Genomic DNA, 23,175 nt, shown 5'->3' with positions numbered 1-23,175 from the left:
ATGAATGAACTAGAAGAATTGAGGTTGGAAGCTTATGAGAGCTCCAAAATTTACAAGGATCAAACGAAGAAATGGCATGATGCCAAAATTGTGAAGAAAGATACCGGTGTAGGAAACCTTGTTCTCCTTTTCAATTCCAAGGTGAAAGTGTTCCCGGGTAAGCTACGATCGAGGTGGTCAGGACCTTTTAAGGTGATGGATATATCTCCTTATGACACCTTTGAACTTTGGAGTGAGGAAGGAGGAACCTTCAAAGTTAATGAGCAACGAGTGAAGCGTTACTACGACGGAGATGACAAGGGTCTGATTGAAGTGTTCTACCTCAGGAAACCACTTCCCGAGGAAGAGTCAAGTTAAAAGAATTGGACAATGATTTGGTTTGGTGGAGTTCCACAAGAACCACCACTTGTAAATAACATGCATGTAGTTAGATAATGAGAGAATTTGGAAACATCGTGCTTGGCACATATTGGGTTGTGTGACGGGACCCTTCACTTAGCCCAATTCCCGACATGATGCGTCAGCATGAGAGTGGAAAACATGAGAAAATAGGTAAGTGAAGGAGTTGGATTTATTTTAAAAATGCGAAAGTGAAGAAGAAAGAAGAGAAAAAGGAAGGACAAGGGCTGAATTTCACAAATAGTGCTCCCGTGCCGGTGGACCGGCAACCGGTGACCCCATCGGCGGCGAGCGCTATTCAACTTGAGGAAACTTTGATTGATGAAATAACAAAATGGGGGGATCTCTGCGGTAGGCCGACAGTCGGGTCACCGGCAGGGAACATCCGCATATTGAAGAAACTGAAAAAAAATTCAAAGAGAAGAGATTCTTTGCCGGCAACTGGCCCACCGGCAAGGAATCCAGCTATTGAGGAAAAATGAAGAAAAAATTGAAGGACCATGATTCTCTGCCGACAGCCGGCTCACCGGCAGAGAATCCCATTATTGGAGAAATCACGAAGAAATGAAGGAATAAGTGTTCTCTTCCGGCAAGCCGGCAGCCGGCCTACCGACAGGGAACCTGGCATTGATGAACAAAAGAAGGAAAAGGAGAAGGAGAGGAGCTCCCTGCCGGTGGACCGGCAGCCGGTGCCCCCACCGGCAGCGAGACTTTATATTTCTGGAAAAAAATTGATTTTTTTGAATTCAAGGCAAAGAGCCCCCAACCGGTGGACCGGCAGCCGGTGCCCCCGCCGGCACAGAGCCCCGTAATACCCAAATAAGACTTGAAAATCACATATCAATTCCTCATTTTTTTAGAAAATTTCCATCTCTCTAAATATACTCTCTCTCTCTCTCTCTCTCTCTCTCTCTCTCTCTCTCTCTCTCTCTCTCTCTCTCTCTCTCTTTCTCTCTCTCTCTCTCTTACCACACCCATACTCTATTAAACCCCCTCCTTACCTTCAACATTCAACCAACCACCAACCCTACATCACCACTAACCTTCCAATCCTTCATCTATGACGGGAAAGAGGATAAGGGGGGATCTCGCAAGGGCACTATAACAACAACTAGTCTAGGTGGCGGCTAACGATACAATCCCAGATCCCGACTTTCCGGAGGTTGAGTTTCTCACACAAACTCAAAAAGGTAAATTTATACTCTTTAAGCAACGCCCCCTAACCCCGACTCGATTTATTTGCCGCCCCGCTATGCGGAACCTAGGTTTAGATAAGGAGACGGAGGCCTTGTTTATGGGAGTGGGTACGAAAGGAATGTATAACATGCATGAGAGAACTTACCTCCGTATTACTTGGGAATTATTGAGTAGTTTACATCTTTATAAGGATAGACAAACCAGGATGGTGGCCCAATTGCACTTCCGTCTCATGAATCGAGACCATACAATTACCTTGCCCGACTTGCCAATATTTTCGGGTTGTAAAATGTCTCTACCCACAAGGCATCCGACACCCTCCACTTTTCATGAGTGCGGAAGGCTATTTCAGGCTTAGATGACAAGAATGGTGTGAAAGGGTCGGCTACTTCATTTCATAATGCACCCATGAGGATTTGGCACCGATTTTTGGGGTGCACTATCTTTGCCGTCGATGAACCTTGGGTATTTAGGGTTATTGAGCTTGAAATTTTAGGCTCATATTTAATCATGAAACCTAAGCCCTACAAAATCAATGTGGCTCATCACATGGCCCTGCACTTAGCCAAATTGGCCAACTCTCCGGGGCAAAAGGTTCCACTACATGTGGGTGGCATCATCACCCGCATTGACAAAAGCATGGACCGGCAGGTGGACTTCTCCGGGATGCATTGGCTACCCTGAGAGACTTACATAACAAAAGACTACATGATGAAATCTCTTGAGTGGATCAAGACAAACCCTTTTAACGGCCTTGAGTATTGGCAAATCCAAAAGCGGAACTCCATCCCGCTCCCAAATGCCAACAAAATGAAAATCAAACCCGACCAAGAAGCCTAACTCCTTGAGATTGAAGCGGAGGAAGACCCGTCCCAACCTCCCCAAAATCCACCAATCATCTATGGGAGGGACAACCCGACGGAGACCACATCTAGTCTCCGGTTCATGATGCCGACTCCATCCGCCTTCCAATCCAATCCTTGGAACCCCCAATTTGGTGAAGAAGCCTCATAAAGACGCCCTCCTTAACCAACCCCGCTCCACTCCGACTTGGTATCATTTATGAACAACATGAGATTGAGATTGCAAATGGCCGCTAGTGAGAGCTCGGTTTGCAAAAACTGTTGGATAGGATATACTTTGACCAATCGGTGGGCCAATTCCCTATTAATGATGATTATCGAAGGAGGCAATATAACCACCCCTCCGGCCTTTACCCATCTTACTACCTTGAGCCGGATGGTGGGTACCCCAAGGACGGGAGCTTTGCCTACGCCGACATGAACATTCGGCCGGACTACTTTAGCGTTCCGGTTTTCCCCACCCCGCCCTCTACTAAAGGGGAGGGGCATGATACTCAGTGGTTTGGAGGGACCCCCTCCATATTCGGTGATGCCAGCTTTCCTAGCGGCTCAGGAGCGGGCCAGGAGGTCGACATTGACTTGACCACAGGAGTAGATGACTCGACCGTGGCCATGAACACAGATGACTTCATCCGGGAGTCCCAGTTCGGGACCGGAGATGATGATGATGAGGACGACGAGTCCTAGATGGCCTAACTCCATGGCCTAATTTTGCTCTCAATTCAATCCAAAGCCGAGTATGACTCCCTTGATCCAAACTCTCTCATTCATATTTACTTTCGTATGCATTTAGATTACTTGTAATATATTTAGCCTAGTAAATCACTTAGTTGTATTCATTTCGGCTTGCATTAGATTTAAATTTTGTAAAATATTATCACATGTAGGAATTGCGCATTTAGCGTAGTTTGCATCGTAATTTCAATATTGCATATAGGATAGTTCATGCATTGCATCCACATTTCAAAATACAAAAAAAAAAAAAAAAAAAAAAATGAAAAATCGAAAACATCACAAAAACATGCAATTTAGTTTGGAATCTCCTCCATACACTATATATATATATATATATATATATATATATATATATATATATATATATATATATATATATATATATATATATATATATATATATATAAATAAATAAGTGTGGGGAGGAGATTCCTTAAAATAAAAAAAGTAAAAAAAAAACCCCCAAAAATACGTTCTTCTATTTCAAAATTCGCCTCCTATCCACACTTTCTCCGTCACCGGATATTGTATATAATAAGTGTGGGGAGGAGGCCAAAAAAAAACAAAAATATGTTATTTGATTTTAAGAAAAATACAAAAACAACAAAAATATGTGTTTTATTTTCGAAAAATTGAAAAAAAAATTCTTATTTTTCCCTTTCACTCCCTATACTGTGTTCCATTGAGGATAATATAAAATTTCAAGTGTGGGGAGGGAAATATCCACTTTGTATATATTTGTATATATATTTATAAATTTGATATAAAAATTCCAAAAATGACTAAAAATTCAAAAAAAATCCAAAAATATTGCATTGTATATACATTTGTTTGGCTAACAAAGTGGCATAGGTACATTGACTATCCAAGGTAAAAAGGAGACTAGAAGACCGCTTGGTATAGACGTTCTTATCTCTTCCTCCTTTTTCGTTCTTTCTCTTTTATATTGTTGTATAATATGGAGGAGGATGAGATTTTTGTGCCTTGGATGTTCCTTTGGGGAACTTTGGATGGTTGATGTTGAACTGTCGCTAGGATTAGCCAACTTGTTGCACGTTTAAATTCATGTTTGTTTAATTTCCGCATGCATTTGTCAAATGTATATATGTGTTGTTTTTATATATAGTCTTGCACTTAGTTTGTATATAAATGTTTCGCTTGAAATATGATCAAGGGAGGGAAGTAAATACCCCACCGATGAACATCTTCCAATAGTGCCTCCCCCCTCCCCCTGGCTCGCACCCGTGACCATTTGGTTATTCATGGGAAAAGGAGTTTGTCTATTGAGTCTAGACCACCTTGTGAGACCAAAGACCGTAGGCTACAACTAGGCCTTGACCTAGCTACTCATATGTGAAGATTAGAGCCTCCTAATGTCGGTACACTCATACCCGACCCCCGCTTAGGATTGTGAGTAGGTCTCCTCGCGAGACGTGTTATGTCTAGACGTATAAGTGTGTCATTCCGTCCTTAGATCGAGAGTTATTTTCTTTTTATGCAAATTTTATGAAATAAACTTGTTTGCACATATTTGAACCTCACATTACCTAAACAAGCCTTGTTTTGACCGTTACATTAGTGCCTTTTTTTATGCACCCCTTTTGAGCCTTAGCCTATTTCATTTGGCATAACCACAATACAAGCTACATTCCATAATGACCTTCCTTCATCAAGAATGAGTCATACTTGTAATAGTGAGCTAGGAGGTGTGTTGAGTGCTATGTTAGTGTATGACATGTGCATTCACTTGGTCGGAATTTTGGTTTCAATTCGGCATTTGCATATAAGTAAGAGGTTTTGAAAAGGAAATGAAAAACAAAAGAGAAAATAAGAAAAGTTTTGAAAAATACAAAAAAAGAGAAGTCGTGATTGTAAATACTTGTTTTAGAAAAAGAGAAAGAGCAAGCAACACCCCTACTTATCATTTAAGGGGTAGAAAAAGCCGTTGCTAGGATAAAGGGTATTTGATGTTTTTTCGAAGTGAGTCAGGTTTAAACAATTTTTGCTTGATCTTGGGAAACCGGATTCTTATTAGGTTGTAGACGTTACTCATTTGTTGAAATAAGAGGAGGATTTTCATGTTTTTCCAATTTGAGTTGGGTTTATGCAATTTTTGCATAGTTTTGGTGATCAATTCTATGTTACGGCATAGACGTGTCTCATGTGTTGCAATAAGAAGTGGGAAAAGTGGTATGTTGACCATTCTTGATTTGAACCTCACATATCCTAACGTTGTTTGCAACAATCCCGTTTCGTCCTTCTCCCTAGCCCCGTTACAACCTTTGTTTCATACTATGTGGATTTTCCCATTTTTTTGCATCTCACTTGGTCATAGGATGGTCTTATACATTAGGTTGCGTACACGTTCTCACGAGTCGTAGTAGGAGAGTGTTTTGGTTACTTTTTGTACAGAAAACACCCGTTGTTAAAATGAGTGGCAAGTGAAAACCGTGAGGATGTCGTTGACTTAGGTCCTGTTAGTCATGGGTCTTCGGTTGAATCTGGAGTCGGTCTTACAAATCTTAGAGGACTAGCTTTATTTCCCCTTTCCCCGCTCTTGAATTTGTTTCTTGGGCTTTGGTGGTCACATTAGGGTTGCATGGGCGACCCTTAGGGGATTGGCACCTACGTTGGAACTCTGAGACGGTATTTCCCGACCAAGACCATGTTTTTGAGGCGAAAACTCGACCACTTAGATGAGGAAAGTGGACCATTTTTGTTAGATGCATTCCATTACTTCCTTACGTGCTTAAATGTTGGATGTGTCTTGATTTTGCGCAAGCCCCCACTTGCCTTGCAAAGGAGTGCATACCTCATTGTATTTCTTTGCGAGTTGAAGGGACGAACGAGGCTCATTAGTTGCCACTACAAAGAAAAGGTTCCATAGCGAGGGATAAATCCGTCGCAAATACCGATATACCGTCGCAAATATAGTATTTGCGACGGACCTGCGATGAAATTTGACCGTCGCAGATAATCGTCGCAAAATAAAATTTTGCGACGGAAATTCCGTAGCAAATGAAATTCTGCGACGGATAGAGGCGTCACAGAATTCCGTCACAAAATCTTATCCTGCAACGGAATTTCCATCGCAAGACACTGTAATGGGGTCCACACTACTGTCAGGATCAAACATATAGGCAACATTTGCGACGAAAATTCCGTCGCAATATACTGTTCATATAGGCCATGTGGCTGCTAAAGTCAAACCTGTAGTCAACATTTGCGACGGAATTTCCGTCGCAATATATTGTTCATACAGGCCACATGGGTTCTAAAGTCAAACATGTAGTCAACATTTGCGACGGAATTTCCGTCACAATATACTATTCATAAAGGCCACGTGGCTGCTAAAGTCAAAGCTATAGTCAACCGTTGCGACGGATTTTCCGTCACAAATTCCGTTCCAGGGGGTTTACAGCGTTCCCAGCTCCCCCAAATTTCTTAGAAATCAATTACATACAGTTTCCTGCAAACACACAGAAAATTCCAGCACTCAACAAATTCACAACTCGTTCAAGACGAGATTTCCAAACAACGTTTTCGCATAACCTTAAAATAAAAGGTTTACATAAGTTTAGTACACAACAAACTTAAACTAAATACGTGTTCAACAAACTTAAACTAAATACGTGTTCAACAAACTTAAACTAAATACGTGTTCAACAAACAAAGCTAAATAAGTCTAAAACTAACTAATGGCTACTAATCAATGCACGGGAGTGAATGAGGCAAAAGGAGTAGAATTAGGCCTAGCATTGTCGCCACCATAATCATCAAAGTCATTTCGACCTTGAAATACACCTCCGGGGTTAAAAGTTTGAGTAGTAAAACCTTGTTGGCTCAAGAACTCCTCTATTGCCGCAATCCTTTGAGATTGTTCGGCCTCTTTTTGCTTAAGTCGGGCATTCTGTTTTGCGACTCTACCAACAAAACCCGGAGTATGAGGTGTAGAAGTGGTGTTGCCAGTCGAGTGGTGGTGGTGCTCCCAAATGAGTGGTGCTTCTGGTCCCGCGCCATATACTCTACCTTTCTCATCAAATCCTCCATGTTCTTCAAGATAAATCTCATTATCATCGATGTTCTCGACCCCTTGACTCTGAAACTGAGCTTTCTTTCAGATGATATTACCCTATATCATTAAAAAGCAAAAGATTAGATACCATCTACTAAATAACCATGATTGAAAAAATGAGTTAAATTAAATAATTATAGTAACTTACAAAGAGTTGACTGCCTTTTTTGGTTAACCATCCTTTATTGATATGCTTCTTTGTCTTCCCCAGCAAGTGCAAAGCGGATGGAATTTCTCCAACCTCATCTTTATCAACCTACAATTTTGATACTTGTTAAATATAATTACTAACTTTAAATAAAGTTAAAGAAAAAAAAAGGTAATAAATTAAAAAAGCAAGTGAAGAAATTACCATTGAGTCCATATATTGCAATGTGTTTTTTCGACCCATTAGGTGAGTACCCAACGCCTTCCCCTTCTCTTCACATCCCAACTTCTGGTTAGCCGAATACTGCTCCGATCATTCCGTAAAAGTAGGTTCTTCAACTGGTCTTTTCTTCAATTTACGGTGCAACTCAACACTAATCTAATCCGGCTTTTCATGCTCTTCCTTATGATAAGTTCGATAAATCATTTGCCGTAAACGGGTCTTCATGGCATCTTCCCAAGCCTTCTTAACCCTTGCCTTGTCGCGGTGATGGTAACTAACATGCCATTGTTCAATAAACGATAAAGTTAGAAAATAAACTTCATTGTAAATAAATATAAAATAAATGAATAAAATACCTAATATTAAAATAATGACAATTGCTAATACCTCAAACCAATTACACCAAAGAGATTTGGTGGGAAAAACCTACAAACGGTTTCCTAAAGCTAAATTTTGACGGATCGAGAATAGAAGTAATAAAGCTGCTTTAGGATATTCTATAAGAGATCACAATGGTAAAGTCGTTTTGTTGGGAGCAATAAAGTGTGGATCCAATAGTATCCTTGTTGCGGAAGCACTTGCTTTAAACGAAGGAATTTTAGCAGCTAAATACTTAGGAATTTCAAAGTTAATTGTGGAGGGTGATAACTTATGTGTTATTAACTCGATTCGAGGTACTTGGCAAATTCCGTGGGAAATTTCTAATATTATCAAAGATGTGAAATTAGACCTTCAGTTTTTCGATGAAGTGATAATTAAATATTGCTTTCGTGAAGCCAACAAGGTTGCTGACTTCATGGCTTCTGTTGGACATTCATGTCCAACTCTTTCGAGGTGGTTTGATAGTCGGTGGTTTCAACTTACCTCCCTCATTCGAAAGGATGAGATAGGTTGGTCCTACCCTAGAGGATGAACCTAGTTTTCTTACCTAATAAAAAAAAAAAAAAATCCACCAATGCTTCTTTATAGTAGATGACGCCATTTTCCAATTAGGAGCATGTTTGGTGTAGTTGCATCCAATAGTGTCCGATATCAAGTTCACAACGGATGCATCACTGAACCTGAAAAAAAATGGCAATATAATAAATATATATATATATATATATATATATATATATATATATATATATATATATATATATATATATATATATATATATAGAGAGAGAGAGAGAGAGAGAGAGAGAGAGAGAAGAGATCAACTAAGGCCAACATATGTATTTGAGTCCATAAGTTCTATTAAGGGCCCTTGGATGGTGAAGATGGATGGCCAAGATCAACCTCCAAAAAGTGTGTTTATGGACTAATATCACTCATTCTCTCCTCCTTCACTAATCCTTCTAATTAATCACTAATTCACTATAACTTCTTTTCCTCTCATCCACTTCACTCACATATCACACAACCCATCTTCTCTCTAAAACCCCAAAAAATAAAAATCCAAATAAATAAAAAACCCCAAAACCCAAATAAATAAATAAAACCCAAAAAATCCAATTAAATAAAAAAACCCAAAAAATCCAAATAAATCAAAAAACCCAAATAAATCATTCATTCTTCTCTTCCTCATTCACCACCACCCACCACTATCCCACCCGACATTACCCACCGCCCACCGCCACCCACCTCCACCACCGCCGTCGGTAAATTCTATAAACTCGTTTTTTTTTCCAGATTTTGCGTCTCGGTTATTTTCGTCACTTTTTTTTTTTTTTTTTTTTTTTTTTTTTTTTTTTAGATTTTGTGTTAAATTTGTTGTTTGGGTCGGTTTATTTTATTTGTTAATTTTTGTTGGTTTTGTTGTTACTTATTCTTTTCAAATATCTTCTTGTTATACGTTTTTTTAAAAAAAATTCGGGTTTTTTTGGGGATATACTTTTTTATTTTTACAAATGTCGTTTCTTTAAAATTCGTCTTGTTATATAAATTACTAGATCTAAAAAGAAGATATTGTCTTTATTCACTGACATTATGTATAACTTTAATTTACATTATGTACAACTTCAATGATATTGTGTGCAACTTCACCGATATTATGTATAACTTCACTGAACATTATGTATAACTTCACTGACATTATGTATAACTCCACTGACATTATGTACAACTTTAACTTACATTATGTACAACAATGACATTGTGTTAGTTTCAAATCTTAATTACATTTAGACAAAAGTTATACTATTATGGATTAAAGTTACACGATTTTTGGACTAAAGTTATACAAAAAAGGACTAAAGTTATACAAAAAAGGATTAAAGTTATACAAAAAAGGACTAAAAGTTACACAATTTTGGACTAAAGATATACAAAAAATGACTAAAGTTATACTATTATAGACTAAAGTTATACAAAATATGACTAAAGTTATACTATTATAGACTAAATTTATACAAAATGTGTACAACTTCAAAGACATTTTGTACAACTTCAATCAACATTAAGTATAACTTCACTGACATTATATATAACTTCAATCCACATTGTGTGCAACTTCAATGACATTGTGTTCAACTTCACTGTTATTATGAATAACTTTAGTGCATATTTGTATAACTTTAGTCCAAATTTGTATAACTTTAGTCCATATTTGTATAACTTTAAGTCCAAATTACTCTAGTCCATAAAGTGACATTATTTAGTCCAAAATAGCGCAACTTTAGTCCAAAAATGAAGAGAAATGAGAAGAATAAGAGATTTAATATTTTAAGCGTATAACTTTAGTCCAAAATTGTATAACTTTAGTCCAAAATTGTATAACTTTAATGCACGCAGTGTATAACTTTAATAGACAAGATGTATAACTTTAATGCACTCAGTGTATAACTTTAATAGACAAGATGTAGAACTTTAGTCCAAAATTTGTGTAACTTCAATTTATACAATGTATAACTTTAGTAGTTAATAGTATAACTTTATTTCGATTATTGTATAACTTCAGCCCAAAATATGAAACTTGAAAAATAACAAATTAGAAATTAAAAACAACAAAGATCAAAAATTAGAAAATACAATACAATAATAAATAATCTAACAAAAAAATATAGTGGACTGAAAAAAGTAGATCTGAAAAAAAAAAAAAAAAAAAAACCAAACTTTAATAAAAGAAAAAACCAAAATCCAAACCAACAATACTAGAAAAACAAAAATCCTTATCTAAAAAAAGACCATAATATGTGAACACTGAAAAAAGGCCAAAGAAATTAATGAAAAAAAAACCGAAAGACATCCCACAAACCAAATTCTCAAAAAAAAAAATAATAGTCTAACCAAATTCTCAAAAAAATTATATATCGTGTGTATAACTTTAATGCACGCAGTGTATAACTTTAATGGACAATATGTATAACTTTAGTCATAAAAATTGTAACTTTAATGTTTCAAGGGTATAACTTTAGTCATAAAATGTATAACTTTAGTCATAAAATGTATAACTTTAGTCATAAAATGTATAACTTTTGTCGTAAATAGTATAACTTTAATGTTTAAAGGGTATAACTTTAGTCGTAAATTGTATAACTTTTATGTTTTAAGGGTATAACTTTAGTCGTAAATAGTATAACTTTAATGTTTTAAGTGTATAACTTTAGTCGTAAATAGTATAACTTTAATGTTTTAAGTGTATAACTTTAGTCGTAAATAGTATAACTTTTATAAAAACCAAATAAATATGAAAAATCGTAATTAATCAACAAATATTAAATCTGAAAAAAAAAAATAACAACCATCAATAACCAACAAAAAAATTAATAACCAACAAAAATTTAAAAACCAAATAACAATAACAAAATAAAGTAAATATGACAAAAACACAAAAAAACCAATAGATCTAAAAAAACCAACAACACACAAAATTAATACCAAATCTCAAATAATAATAAAAAAAACTAAACTAAAAAAAATGAAAACTAATAGCACAAACCATATGACCGACACCAATAACTATTGTCGTAAATAGTATAACTTTAATGTTTTAAGTGTATAACTTTAGTCATAAATAGTATAACTTTAATGTTTTAAGTGTATAACCAACAAAAAATTAATAACCAACAAAAATTAAAAACCAAATAACAATAACAAAATAAAGTAAATATGACAAAAACACAAAAAAACCAATAGATCTAAAAAAAAAACACCACACAAAATTAATACCAAATCTCAAATAATAATAAAAAAAACTAAACTAAAAAAAAATACAAAACAAAGAAAAAATACAAAAACAAAGGAACGACAAAAAAAAATCAGAAAAAGAAAGAAGAAGGTGAGGGAGACGGAATTGGTGGTGCAACAACACCCACCACACGACCCACCAGCCGACAACAATAACAGCCACCACACGACCCACCGAGACCAACACCAACACCCGCATCCACCGACACAAACACCAACCCCTTTAATTTTTTAAAAAAAAATGAATCTGAAAGGAGGACGGTTGGTGGTCGGCGTGAGCGGCGGCAATATCAGGTTGAGTGTGTGGCGTGGTGGCGGTTGTGGGGTCGCGGTGGCCATATCTGAAAGGAAAAAAAGGGAGTGGCGGGTGGTGGTAAAGACTGGTGGTGTCGTTTTGGTTGGTTGGCGACGGAGGTCGGGATTCTGGCGGGTTGTTGTTGTTGTCGGGCTATCGGTTGTGGGTGGTTGTGTGTGTGGTGGGGGTGGGGGGCGGTAGACGAGAGAGGGAGGGAGGGAGAGAGGGAAGGAGGTGTTTGAATATGGTGAATGGTGGTGGAGTAAAGGAGGGAGGACGATGAAGTTGTTATTGTTTTTTTTTTTGTTTGGTTTTTTTTTGTTGGTTTTTTTTTGTTGATTTGGTTTTTTTTTTGAGAGAATGAGAGAAAGATGAGAGAGAATGAGTGTATGAGAGAAGTGTGAATGAATGAATAATGAGGAAGTGGGTAGGGAGATTAGAATGGTGGAAGAGTTGTACAAAATTAGGAGGAGTTATACACAATTAGGGAGGGAGATTAAGGAGGTTCATTTGTGACCCTTAAATGAGATGTAATCTCATCCCTCCATTCCTTCCATCCTAAAGTCCTTATAAGGACTTAGGGACTCATAAGATGTAAGGACCTTATGAGAACCCTTCTATATATATATATATATATATATATACATATACATATATATATATATATACATATATATATATATATATATATATACATATATATATACATATACATATACATATACATATATATATACATATACATATATATACATATACATATATATACATATACATATATATACATATATATATATATATATATAGAGAGAGAGAGAGAGAGAAGAGATCATGTAAGGCCAAGATATATAATGAATCCATAAGTTCTATTAAGAGCCATTGGATGGTGAAAATGGATGGCCAAGATCAACCCCAAAAAAGTGTGTTTATTAGCTAATCTCACCATCTCTCTCCTCCTTCACTAATCCACTCTAATTAATCACTAATTTACTATATATTTGTTTTCCACTCATCCATTTCTCTTTCATCTTACACATTTCACTTCTCTTTTCTCTCAAACTCTCAAAAAAAAAACCCAAAAAATCCAAATAAATAAAAAACCCAAAAATCCAAATAAATAAAAAAACCCAAAACACCCAAAAAAATCAAAAACCCAAGAAATCAAAAATCCAAATAAATAAAAAAGTTCTCTTCCTCTACACCACCACCCCACCCGACACCACCCACCGTCTCACAACCGCCGCCGCCGCCGCCGGAACGTTTTTTTTTTTTTTTTTTTTTTTTTTTTTTTTTTTTTTTTTTCCGTTTTGGTGTTATTTTTTATGTTTTGAGTTGTTTTTTTCATTCGTTATTTTTGTTGTGTTTTTTTCATTCGTTATTTTTGTTGTCTTTTATTTTGTTTATTCTTGTCTTTTTATCTATTTTCTCAATTCTCGTTTTTGTTACATTTTTTTCTTAAGATTTTGGGTAAAATAAATCTCATATAATAAGTTAATTTTAATATTTTGAAAAAATAACTTTATTATCTCGTTTTGTGGTGGTAGTTTGGTGGACTAAAGTTATACAAAAATGGACTAAAGTTATACAAAAATGCACTAAAGTTATACCAAAATAGACTAAAGTTATACAAAAATTGCCTAAAGTTATATTGTTATGGACTAAAGTTATACAAAAATGGACAAAAGTTATACAAAAATTGCCTAAAGTTATACAAATATGGACTGAAGTTATACAAATAAGGACTAAAGTTATACAAAAACTGACTAAAGTTATACAAATATGGACTAAAGTTATACAAATAAGACTAAAGTTATACAAATATGAACTGAAGTTATACAAATAAGGACTAAAGTTATACAAAAACTGACTAAAGTTATACGAATATGGACTAAAGTTATACAAAAATGGACAAAAGTTATACAAAAATTGCCTAAAGTTATACAAATATGGACTGAAATTATACAAATAAGGACTAAAGTTATACAAAAACTGACTAAAGTTATACAAATAAGGACTAAAGTTATACAAAAACTGACTATATTTGTATAACTTTTGTATGAATTTAGTCCATATTTGTATAACTTTAGTCCATTTTTGTATAACTTTAATTAGTCCATATTTGTATAACTTTAGTCCATTTTTGTACAACTTTAGTCCATTTTTGTATAACTTTAGTCCTTATTTGTATAACTTTAGTCCATATTCGTATAACTTTAGTCAGTTTTTGTATAACTTTAGTCCATTTTTGTACAACTTTAGTCCATTTTTGTACAACTTTAGTCAATTTTTGTATAACTCTAGTCCTTATTTGTATAACTTTAGTCCATATTTGTATAACTTTAGTCCATTTTTGTACAACTTTAGTCCATTTTTGTATAACTTTAGTCCTTATTCGTATAACTTTAGTCAGTTTTTGTATAACTTTAGTCCATTTTTGTACAACTTTAGTCCATTTTTGTACAACTTTAGTCAATTTTTGTATAACTCTAGTCCTTATTTGTATAACTTTAGTCCATATTTGTATAACTTTAGTCCATATTTGTATAACTTTAGTCCATTTTTATATAACTTTAGTCCTTCATATGTATAACTTTAGTCCATATTTGTATAACTTTAAAAAATAAAATCAAAACATAACACAAATCATAATGTTTCAATGGTACAACTTTAGTCGTAAATAGTATAACTTTAATGTTTCGAAGGTATAACTTTAGTCGTAAATAGTATAACTTTAATGTTTTAAGTGTATAACTTTAGTCGTAAATAGTATAACTTTAGCAAGACAGATTTGAAAAAATATAAAACATGATATCTAAAATATACAAATAACATAAAATCAAACAAATAAAAAACTTGAATAACAATAATAAAAAACTAACCACTAAGTCAAAAAAACCAAATAACAAAAAAATAAAAAAATAAACCAAACAAATAAAAACCAAAAACCACAAATCTGAAATTTAAACAATAAAAATCAAAACAAACAAAAAAGTAACCAAATCACACAGGAAAACAAAAAAACCAAACAAACAAATAAACATCAAAAACAAAAAAAGAGAACGCATACAACGAGATTGAAAACAATAAACATCAAAAACAAAAAACATCGATCGAAAAAAAAAGCTGCAACAAAAAAAAGAGAAGGGTGGGAGGGATAGACTGGCGGCAGCACAACCACGACCCAGATCTGAATTTTTTTTCGGCGGTGGTTGGAGGTTGTAAGGTCGGTGGCAGGAGGTTGTGAGGTCGGAAATGGTGGTGGGCTGGGGGCTTGCAGATCCGAGAGAAGGAAAAAGAGGGAGGCGGCAGAAGGAGGTCGTGGTGGTTTTTGGTGGTGGGTGGCGGCATGGGTCACGATGTTGATGTCGGTGGTGATGTTGTTGTTGCTGGTTGTTGGCGTTGTTGTTGTTGTTGGTTGATGGAGGGAGGGAGGTGGGAAGGGAGGTCGGATGGTGGGATGTTGGGGTGGTGCGAGAAGGGAGGTCGGATGGTGGGCTGGGAAGAAGGGAGGGAGGTCGGGTGGTGGTGGGCCGGGAAGAAGGGAGGGAGGGTGGTGGTGTCGGCTGGTGAGGGTGATGGAGGTGGAGGTGGAGTGGTTTTTTTGGTTACTTTTTTGTTTGTTTTAGTTTGGGTTTTTTTTGTATGAGCTTGGTTTTTTTTTAGAGAGGGTGGGAAGAAAATGAGAGAGAAAGAGTGAATGTGAGAAATGAGAGAGGATGAGTGAATGAGGAAGTGAGTTGGGAGATTAGAATGGTGGAAGAGTTGTACAAAATTAGGTGGAGTTGTACAAAATTAGGGAGGGAGATTAGGGAGGTTCATTTGTGACCCTTGAATGAGATGTAATCTCATCCCTCCATCCCTTCCATCCTAAGGTCCTTATAAGGACTTAGGGACTTATTAGATGTAGTGGTCTTACTAGAACCCCTCTCTCTCTCTCTCTCTCTCTCTATATATATATATATATATATATATATATATATATATATATATATATATATATATATATATATATATATATATAAATCGTTATAAAAATAATTAATTACGAAAAAAATGACATACTTACCAGACGCCATCTTGCTCAAGAGGATCGAGATGAACTTTCTTAATTGGCGCATTTTGTTGTTGCTCTTGATGACCTGCTGATATTTCTTCATTCTCGTTTTCATTTCCTCGGTTTCCTACATTACTATTATTACCTCTTCTTCGTCCCCTCGTCGCCATACAAACCAACTAAATTCTTCAATATTGTTAGAAATCAAATAGTAGCAACAAAATAAAAAATCAAATAATAGCAACAAGTAAGAAATTAAATAGTAACAACTATGTACGAAATCAACAAAATAAGAAATCGAATAATCAAATAATAGCAACAAAGTAAGAAATTAACAAAGTAAGAAATCAAGTAATCAAATAATAGCAACAAAGTAAGAAATTAAATAGTACTCCCTCCTCTCGGTCAAGTAATCAAATAATAGCAACAAAGTAACAAATTAAATAGTACTCCCTCCGTCTCAGTCAAGTAATCAAATAATAGCAACAAAGTAAAAAAAAAAATAAGATTGAATGAAAAGTAAGATTGAATGAAAACAAACTAGATTTCATTAAAATTAAGCCATACGGCATCTACAACTAATAGTACCAACAAAGTAATAAGATTGAATGAAAAGGTACAAAACATCTACAACTAATATAAATCCTAGTCATCATCATCATCATCATCATCATCATCACCACTTAAATTAGTGTCTTGGTTGCCTTTAAAAAGCGAATCTAAAAAATCCCCCTCATCTTCTTCTTCTAAATACTTCTTCAAAGCCTCCTCCCTGATACCGTCGTTTTAGTATCAAAAATAAATACGTAAACGCTACTAACAGAAGTCAGCGGTAAGTAGGGTCGATTTCCACAGGGAGATGGAAAAATGTATGCTAAACTAAGTCCGTTTGAGTAACTATTTCTTGGAGGTTTTAATGATTGTTCTAATCTAAGAAGATCAAAAAGAGAGAATTAAAGCAAGAGAAATAAAGGAGAGAATTCGATGAAGGAATCAAGTAAGAGAAACAGCTAAGACAGTCGGTTCACCATGATTCTTAAGAAACGTAATCTAGGGTCTTAGGCAATACAAATTCGATCTACAGGGTAATGAAAAGGTCCTTCTGGTCCGCTATTCGCCCTAAGACAATTCTAACTTAACTTCCGCCCTCATTAGAATGCCATAATGTTCACTGCAAGTCTCACCTTTTCCAATCTTCCGATCCAGGACAAGGTTTACCAAAGTTAATTATCTAATTGTGTCGATTCAAATAGACAAGAATAATTATATGCAATGATTAACAACATAGATCTAATTCGCATCGGGTTCTAATCACCTATTCATAGTTCCCTTAAAATCATGGCTCCCCTATGTCTTAGCAAAGGAGATTAGCTATGCATGACTATTGAATGAACAATAACAATACACAAACTAGAAGAAATCAACATAATAAAAGTCAAGGAAGAGAATAACAACAATAGAGACTGATTGAAATAAAGCAATAGATTAAAGTAATTAATTAAGGATAACGAGCAGAAAGTACCGATTACAAAGAGGAAGAACAATTGAGAATTCGGGTTCCAAGCATAAAGTTCTAAAAGAGTAATAGAGAGAGTAGTCCAAAGAAGGAAAGAAAAAGAGAAGAAGGTATTATGACTGCCGTCATACTTATTTATCCTAATTACAAAAGGGCAAAACTCGAAATAAACTCAAGATCCGCATAAAACCCCTAGGCTCTCGATCGAGTGAAATTAAACAATTCGATTGAGAGGAACACTTGACAAACCATTCGATCGAGCAAACCAAACGTTCGATCGAAGACCTCATAGGATGGCTATCTCGATCGAGTAATAGCAGAGTTCGATCGAGTGATTCTTTGAGGATAAAGCATTCGATCGACCATGATGAGTAGCAAAATGGGTCGATCGAGCTATATAAGCGCGGGTAGACTTCTTGACACCTTCCGAGGCCACTTCACGTATCTCTAAGTGACAGATTCCAAGCTCCGACTTCTCGTTCTCCAACATGCATGAGATTAGGACAAGTTCAGGCTTGATTTTGCTCCTTTCTGGTTCATACCTGCAATTTATACAAGACAAACCAAAGTAGACTATTCGGGGGCATTTGTAGCTAGATGCCATGTAAATAACAAGGAAATGCATGTAAAAATGAGGTAAAAACCTTATATAAAATACACGCATCACTCCCCCAACTCTTCCTCATCTTCCTCCTCTTGCATATCATCATTCTGTACTTGCATTTCATCTCCTTGCATTTCTTCTTGTTCCTCCACATTTTCATTCTCATCTTCTATTTCAATTATTGCCAATGTTGTATCACCAATATTAACATCTTCTTGAAAGATAGATTCATCAGTAGGAGCATCAACTTGTGACCTGGCCTTTGTTTTAAATACTGCTGACCACTGATCTTTATCTCTTTTGATATTTGGATAAGGAGCATAGCAAACTTGTTCCACTTGATATGCTAACACAAATGGGCCATATTTTGGAAATTTTTTGCTCCGATTAACATCCACAAGTTTATATTCCTTATGTACTTGCATTCCTCTTTCTGAGTTATCTATCCAATTACATTTGAATAAAATAACGTTGTAAGTATTTTTCTCGCCAGTACAAGACAACTCAACAATTTCATTTAGGGTTCCATAGTAGTCAGCTCCTTCAGTCGAAATCACACATACTCCATTGTTAATTGTCGACTTTTCAAAATCTTTCCCATCTGTGAAAGCTCGAAATTTGTAACCAATGATGGAATAACGCTTCCATGTTTTTACCTTTCTTGAAGGTCCATTTGTTAAGGCAATTAAAACTAGATCTTTTAAATTATTTACCTAGTATTAATGATAATGAACCAATTATTGACCAAATAATAATATAATTTAAATAAGCTTTATAGAATATATATTATTTACTTACTTGATCTCTAAACCAGTCAGGGAATTTTGTTTCAAATTTGTTCCAAATATCCTCGACCATAGAAAACTCAGGATATTCTCTTTTGATATAGTCCTCAAACAACCTATTCAAAAATGCCAAATTAAGTTTTGAATTAATTTTTGCATGTTTTACTTTTGAAACAACATTTAAAATTAATTTTTTTTTCCACTTACCTTTCCTTACATTTCAACTCATCAGAATCACAATTAGATAAAACATAGAGGTGCAAAGCTCACCACAGTTTCCTTAGTCAGAAGTCCAAGGTGGATTGGATACAACATGGTGATGAAAATTCCAGTTATTTTTATAGCAAAATCAAAGCCAGACAAATTCAAAATAAGATTCTGCAAATTCAAGGGATTGATGGAAACACTTACACTGAGCCTAAGGATATTCAGCAGGCCTTCTTGAATTATTATATGCAGCTTCTTGGAAAAATTAAGCCAATAAGTAAAGTTCATGGACCAACTGTTAGAACTGGTAAACTGATTGAGGAGCATCATTGTAGAGCATTATTGAAACCTGTTACTCCTGCTGAAGTTAAGGATTTATCTTTTCTATCCCTGCTACAAAGTCTCCTCGCCCTGATGGTTTTACAAGCCACTTTTACAGGGACTCTTGGGACCTGGTAGGGGGGATATCACTGCTGCTGTTATTGACTTCTTCCACTCTAGTCAACTTCTGAAGCAACTCAATACTACAACTATTACTTTGATACCAAAATTCAGAAGCCCTACTAGTGTTACCGAGTTCCGTCCTATTACTTGCTGCAACATTCTCTATAAGTGTATCACTAAAATCTTGTGTAATAGACTGGGAGAGGTATTGCCTGAGTTGATCTGTAGCAATTAAGGGGCATTTGTGAAAGGGAGGAATAATGTGGAGAATGTCTTAATTTGTCAAGACCTAGTGAGGCAATACAATAGAAAATGTGTCTCCCCTAGGTTTCTCATTAAGATAGATCTGAGGAAAGCCTATAATACTGTGGAATGGAGCTTTCTTCTTCAGATGATGAGAGCAATGAAGTTTCCCACTAAATTTATTGATCTGGTGATGATGTGTATAACTACCCCCTCTTACTCTCTGAGTGTTAATGGGAGTGGGTTTGGTTTCTTCCACGAGAAAAGGGGTCTTAGGCAAGGGGACCCCTTATATCCTCTCCTCTTCACTTTATGCATGGAATACTTATCTAGGGTGTTACATGTGGTAGCACAGTAACCTAATTTCAGATTTCACCCTCTTTGTGGTCCTTTAAGATTGAATCACATGTTATTTGCAGATGATTTACTTCTTTTCAGCAAGGGTACTGATACTTCTATCATGTGGATGCTTAGAGGTTTTGCTACCTTCTCTGCAACCACTGGTCTGCAGCTCAACAGAGACAAGTCTGACATCTATTTCAATGGGGTTTCAACTGAAGTCATGGGTAACATTATGCAAATTTCTGGGTTCAGGAAGGGGACCTTACCCTTCAAATATTTGGGAGTACCCATCTCTTCTAAAAAACTGACCAAGAATGAGGGCAATAAGCTAACTGATAGGCTTGTTGCTAGAACCAGAGCTTGGGGTTCAAGGCATCTCTCTTATGCAGGTAAACTGGTACTGGTCAACTCAGTACTGTCTACTTTGCATTCTTACTGGGCAACCATTTTTCTTATTCCCAATAGTTTTATGAATAAAATCAATTCTATCTGCAGGAATTACCTTTGGGGGGGGGGGCAAAGATTCTTATTTGAAAGCTCCTAGTATAAACTGGGATACTTGTTGCTCTCCTAAGGAGTAAGGAGGCTTGGGCATTAAATCTGCTAAACTTTGGAATACAGCGTTGTTAGGCAAATACACTTTGTGGCTAGCTGCTAAAAAAGATCATTTATGGGTCCGGTGGATCAATCATGTTTATATGAAAGATGGAGACTGGCAGAACTATAAAGCTCCCAATGATAGTAGCTGGTCATGGAAGAAGATTGTTCAGATCAAGGACACCCTTAAGAAAGCTTATAGTGGTGACCTTTGGCTTAATGGTACCACTAACTATACCACAACAGAGGGATGCAAGTGGCTGAGAACTCATAAGACTAAGGTGCCATGGAGACATTTATGTTGGAAAAGCTTAAATGTCCCCAGGTGTTCCTTCATTTTCTGGGCTTGTGTTCAGGGAAAACTACTTACTAGAGATAGGCTCCTCAGAATGGGGTTTGGTCAAGGAGATGATTGTTACTTGTGTGGCGGTTGTGCTGAATCACATAACCATCTCTTTTATCAGTGCCCTTATAGTAATCAGTGCATGAGGATTCTGAAGCACATGTTACATTGCTCTTTCCCAGTACAGAGGATGATGCAATGGTACTCATCTGGTAGAGGGAGGAGCAAGCTCCAAAGTAAATGGATTGCAGCTTGTTTTGTTGGTTTGACGTATGCTATATGGAGAGAAAGGAACCTAGCTTGGCAGCAGCAGGTTAGAGTACCTAAGTTGATTGTGATACAGAGTATGCAGGAAGTTAAAGCACGGTGGAAGAAAATGAATTCATCCACACTTAAGCAGAAAGATAGAGCTTGGATTGACCTTATTAGCTAGTGTTAGTTTATGCTGATCCGGTTTTCTTGTACATGGTATACGAACACACTCTGATGTAATATTGAGTCTTTTGATTAATATAATTCTTACCCTTCACCAAAAAAAACATAGAGGTGTGCACGTTCATATTCGTTATCTTCCAAAAATCTTTCACGACATTTTCCAGAAGTAGTGCCCTCGTGATCTTGAAATAGCTCAGGCAAGGTAGAATGCTCCGGCTTTTTCTGACCTATGTCAAGTTCTTTTGCCTTCGTGTCTATATGTTCTTCAAAGTAAAAAGAACAAAAATTTGCTATTTCTTCAAGCAAATATGCGTTGCATAATGACCCTTAAACACGAGCTTTATTTCCAATTTTTTGTTTCAAATGATTCAAGAACCTACAAAAAATTCGGTTAAGAATGAATGACATTCAAGTAATAACCTTAAAAGGTTTCGTAAAAGATATTGATATTACCTCTCAAAAGGATACATCCACCTATATTGCACAGGACCACCCACTTTCACTTCGTATGGCAAATGAATTGGCAGATGTTCCATTGAGTTTAAAAAGGAAGGTGGAAGTATTTTTTCCAATTTGCAGATTATCTCGGCAATATTTTTCTCGAGACTTGTTATTTTTTCAGTTTGTATCGATGAAGTGCAAAAATCTCTGAAAAATTGACTAATCTCAATAATGGCATTCCACTCATTTTTTAGGAGAAGGTCCTGCCTTAAAGCAACTGGCAGTAAACGCTCCATAAACACATGGCAGTCATGGCTTTTCAAGTCATGTAGCTTCAACTCATTCATATCGACACATCTTCTCAAATCTGAAGCATAGCCGTCTGGAAACTTTAAATTACATATCCAATCACACAACACTTTCTCCTGCTCCTTTTTCAAAATGACTGAATCCACCTTTCGCTTACTTGAACAAAGTTGTAACATGTCTTTTTGTGCATTTGAGTGCAAGGTTGTCTTGTCTTTTCTATCCATCACCGTGTGAATTAGTTGTTCGAAAAAAAATTTCTCAATATGCATGACATCAAGGTTATGTCGAATTAGTAGTGTGCTCCAATATGGAAGCTCCCAAAAAATGCTTTGTTTCCACCACCCAATTCGTTTCGTTTTAACCGTTCTCAATTCATAGTCAGATGCATCCACAATTTTTGGTAAATGTTTCACACATTCCCACACTTGTTCGCCCAATAACCTCATTCCAGCAACATCGTTCTCTATTCTTCCTTTTCGAAAGTGGACTTTATCCTTGCGAAAAATATGATCAGTGTCTAAATATTGTCTATGACAATCAAACCAACTCCATTTTCTGCTATGCTGAAGCCAAATCGATTTAGTCTCTTTTTTCGTACAACATGGACATGCATTCTCACCAGCAGTTGACCAACTAGATAACATGCCATAAGCAGGAAAGTCGTTTATTATCTATAGGAGTGCGTCTCTTAAGTCAAAGTTTTATGTCCTAGACACGTCATATGTAAACAATCCCGTGTCCCACAATTGCT

At 35.9% G+C, this 23,175-nt stretch overlaps 1 protein-coding gene across 1 annotated transcript; it reads left to right on the top strand.

Moving 5' to 3' along the window:
• LOC141614663 (uncharacterized) lies at positions 1–21,672 on the top strand. The gene is made up of 5 exons (XM_074433409.1): positions 1–352; positions 19,455–19,621; positions 19,710–19,938; positions 20,377–20,688; positions 20,921–21,672. Exons 1-5 carry the CDS (start codon positions 1–3, stop codon positions 21,670–21,672), a joined length of 1,812 nt encoding a protein of 603 aa, XP_074289510.1.
• Positions 21,673–23,175: the final 1,503 nt, after the last annotated feature.

The sequence above is a fragment of the Silene latifolia genome, chromosome 11, assembly GCF_048544455.1.
Source record: "Silene latifolia isolate original U9 population chromosome 11, ASM4854445v1, whole genome shotgun sequence".
In the NCBI taxonomy this organism is placed as follows: Eukaryota; Viridiplantae; Streptophyta; class Magnoliopsida; order Caryophyllales; family Caryophyllaceae; genus Silene; species Silene latifolia.
The sequence above is the reverse complement of the archived record's forward strand: the minus strand, read 5'-3'. Positions and strand labels throughout refer to the sequence as shown.

What these genes read in the sequence shown, in the direction of transcription:
- LOC141614663 (XM_074433409.1), top strand. Translation starts at nt 1, where the DNA reads ATGAATGAACTAGAAGAATTGAGGTTGGAAGCTTATGAGAGCTCCAAA. An exon ending in GGTATTGCCTGAGTTGATCT is followed by an intron (nt 19,939 to 20,376) that starts GTAGCAATTAAG and finishes TGTTATTTGCAG; the next exon opens with ATGATTTACTTCTTTTCAGC. An exon ending in AAGGCATCTCTCTTATGCAG is followed by an intron (nt 20,689 to 20,920) that starts GTAAACTGGTAC and finishes TTTGGAATACAG; the next exon opens with CGTTGTTAGGCAAATACACT.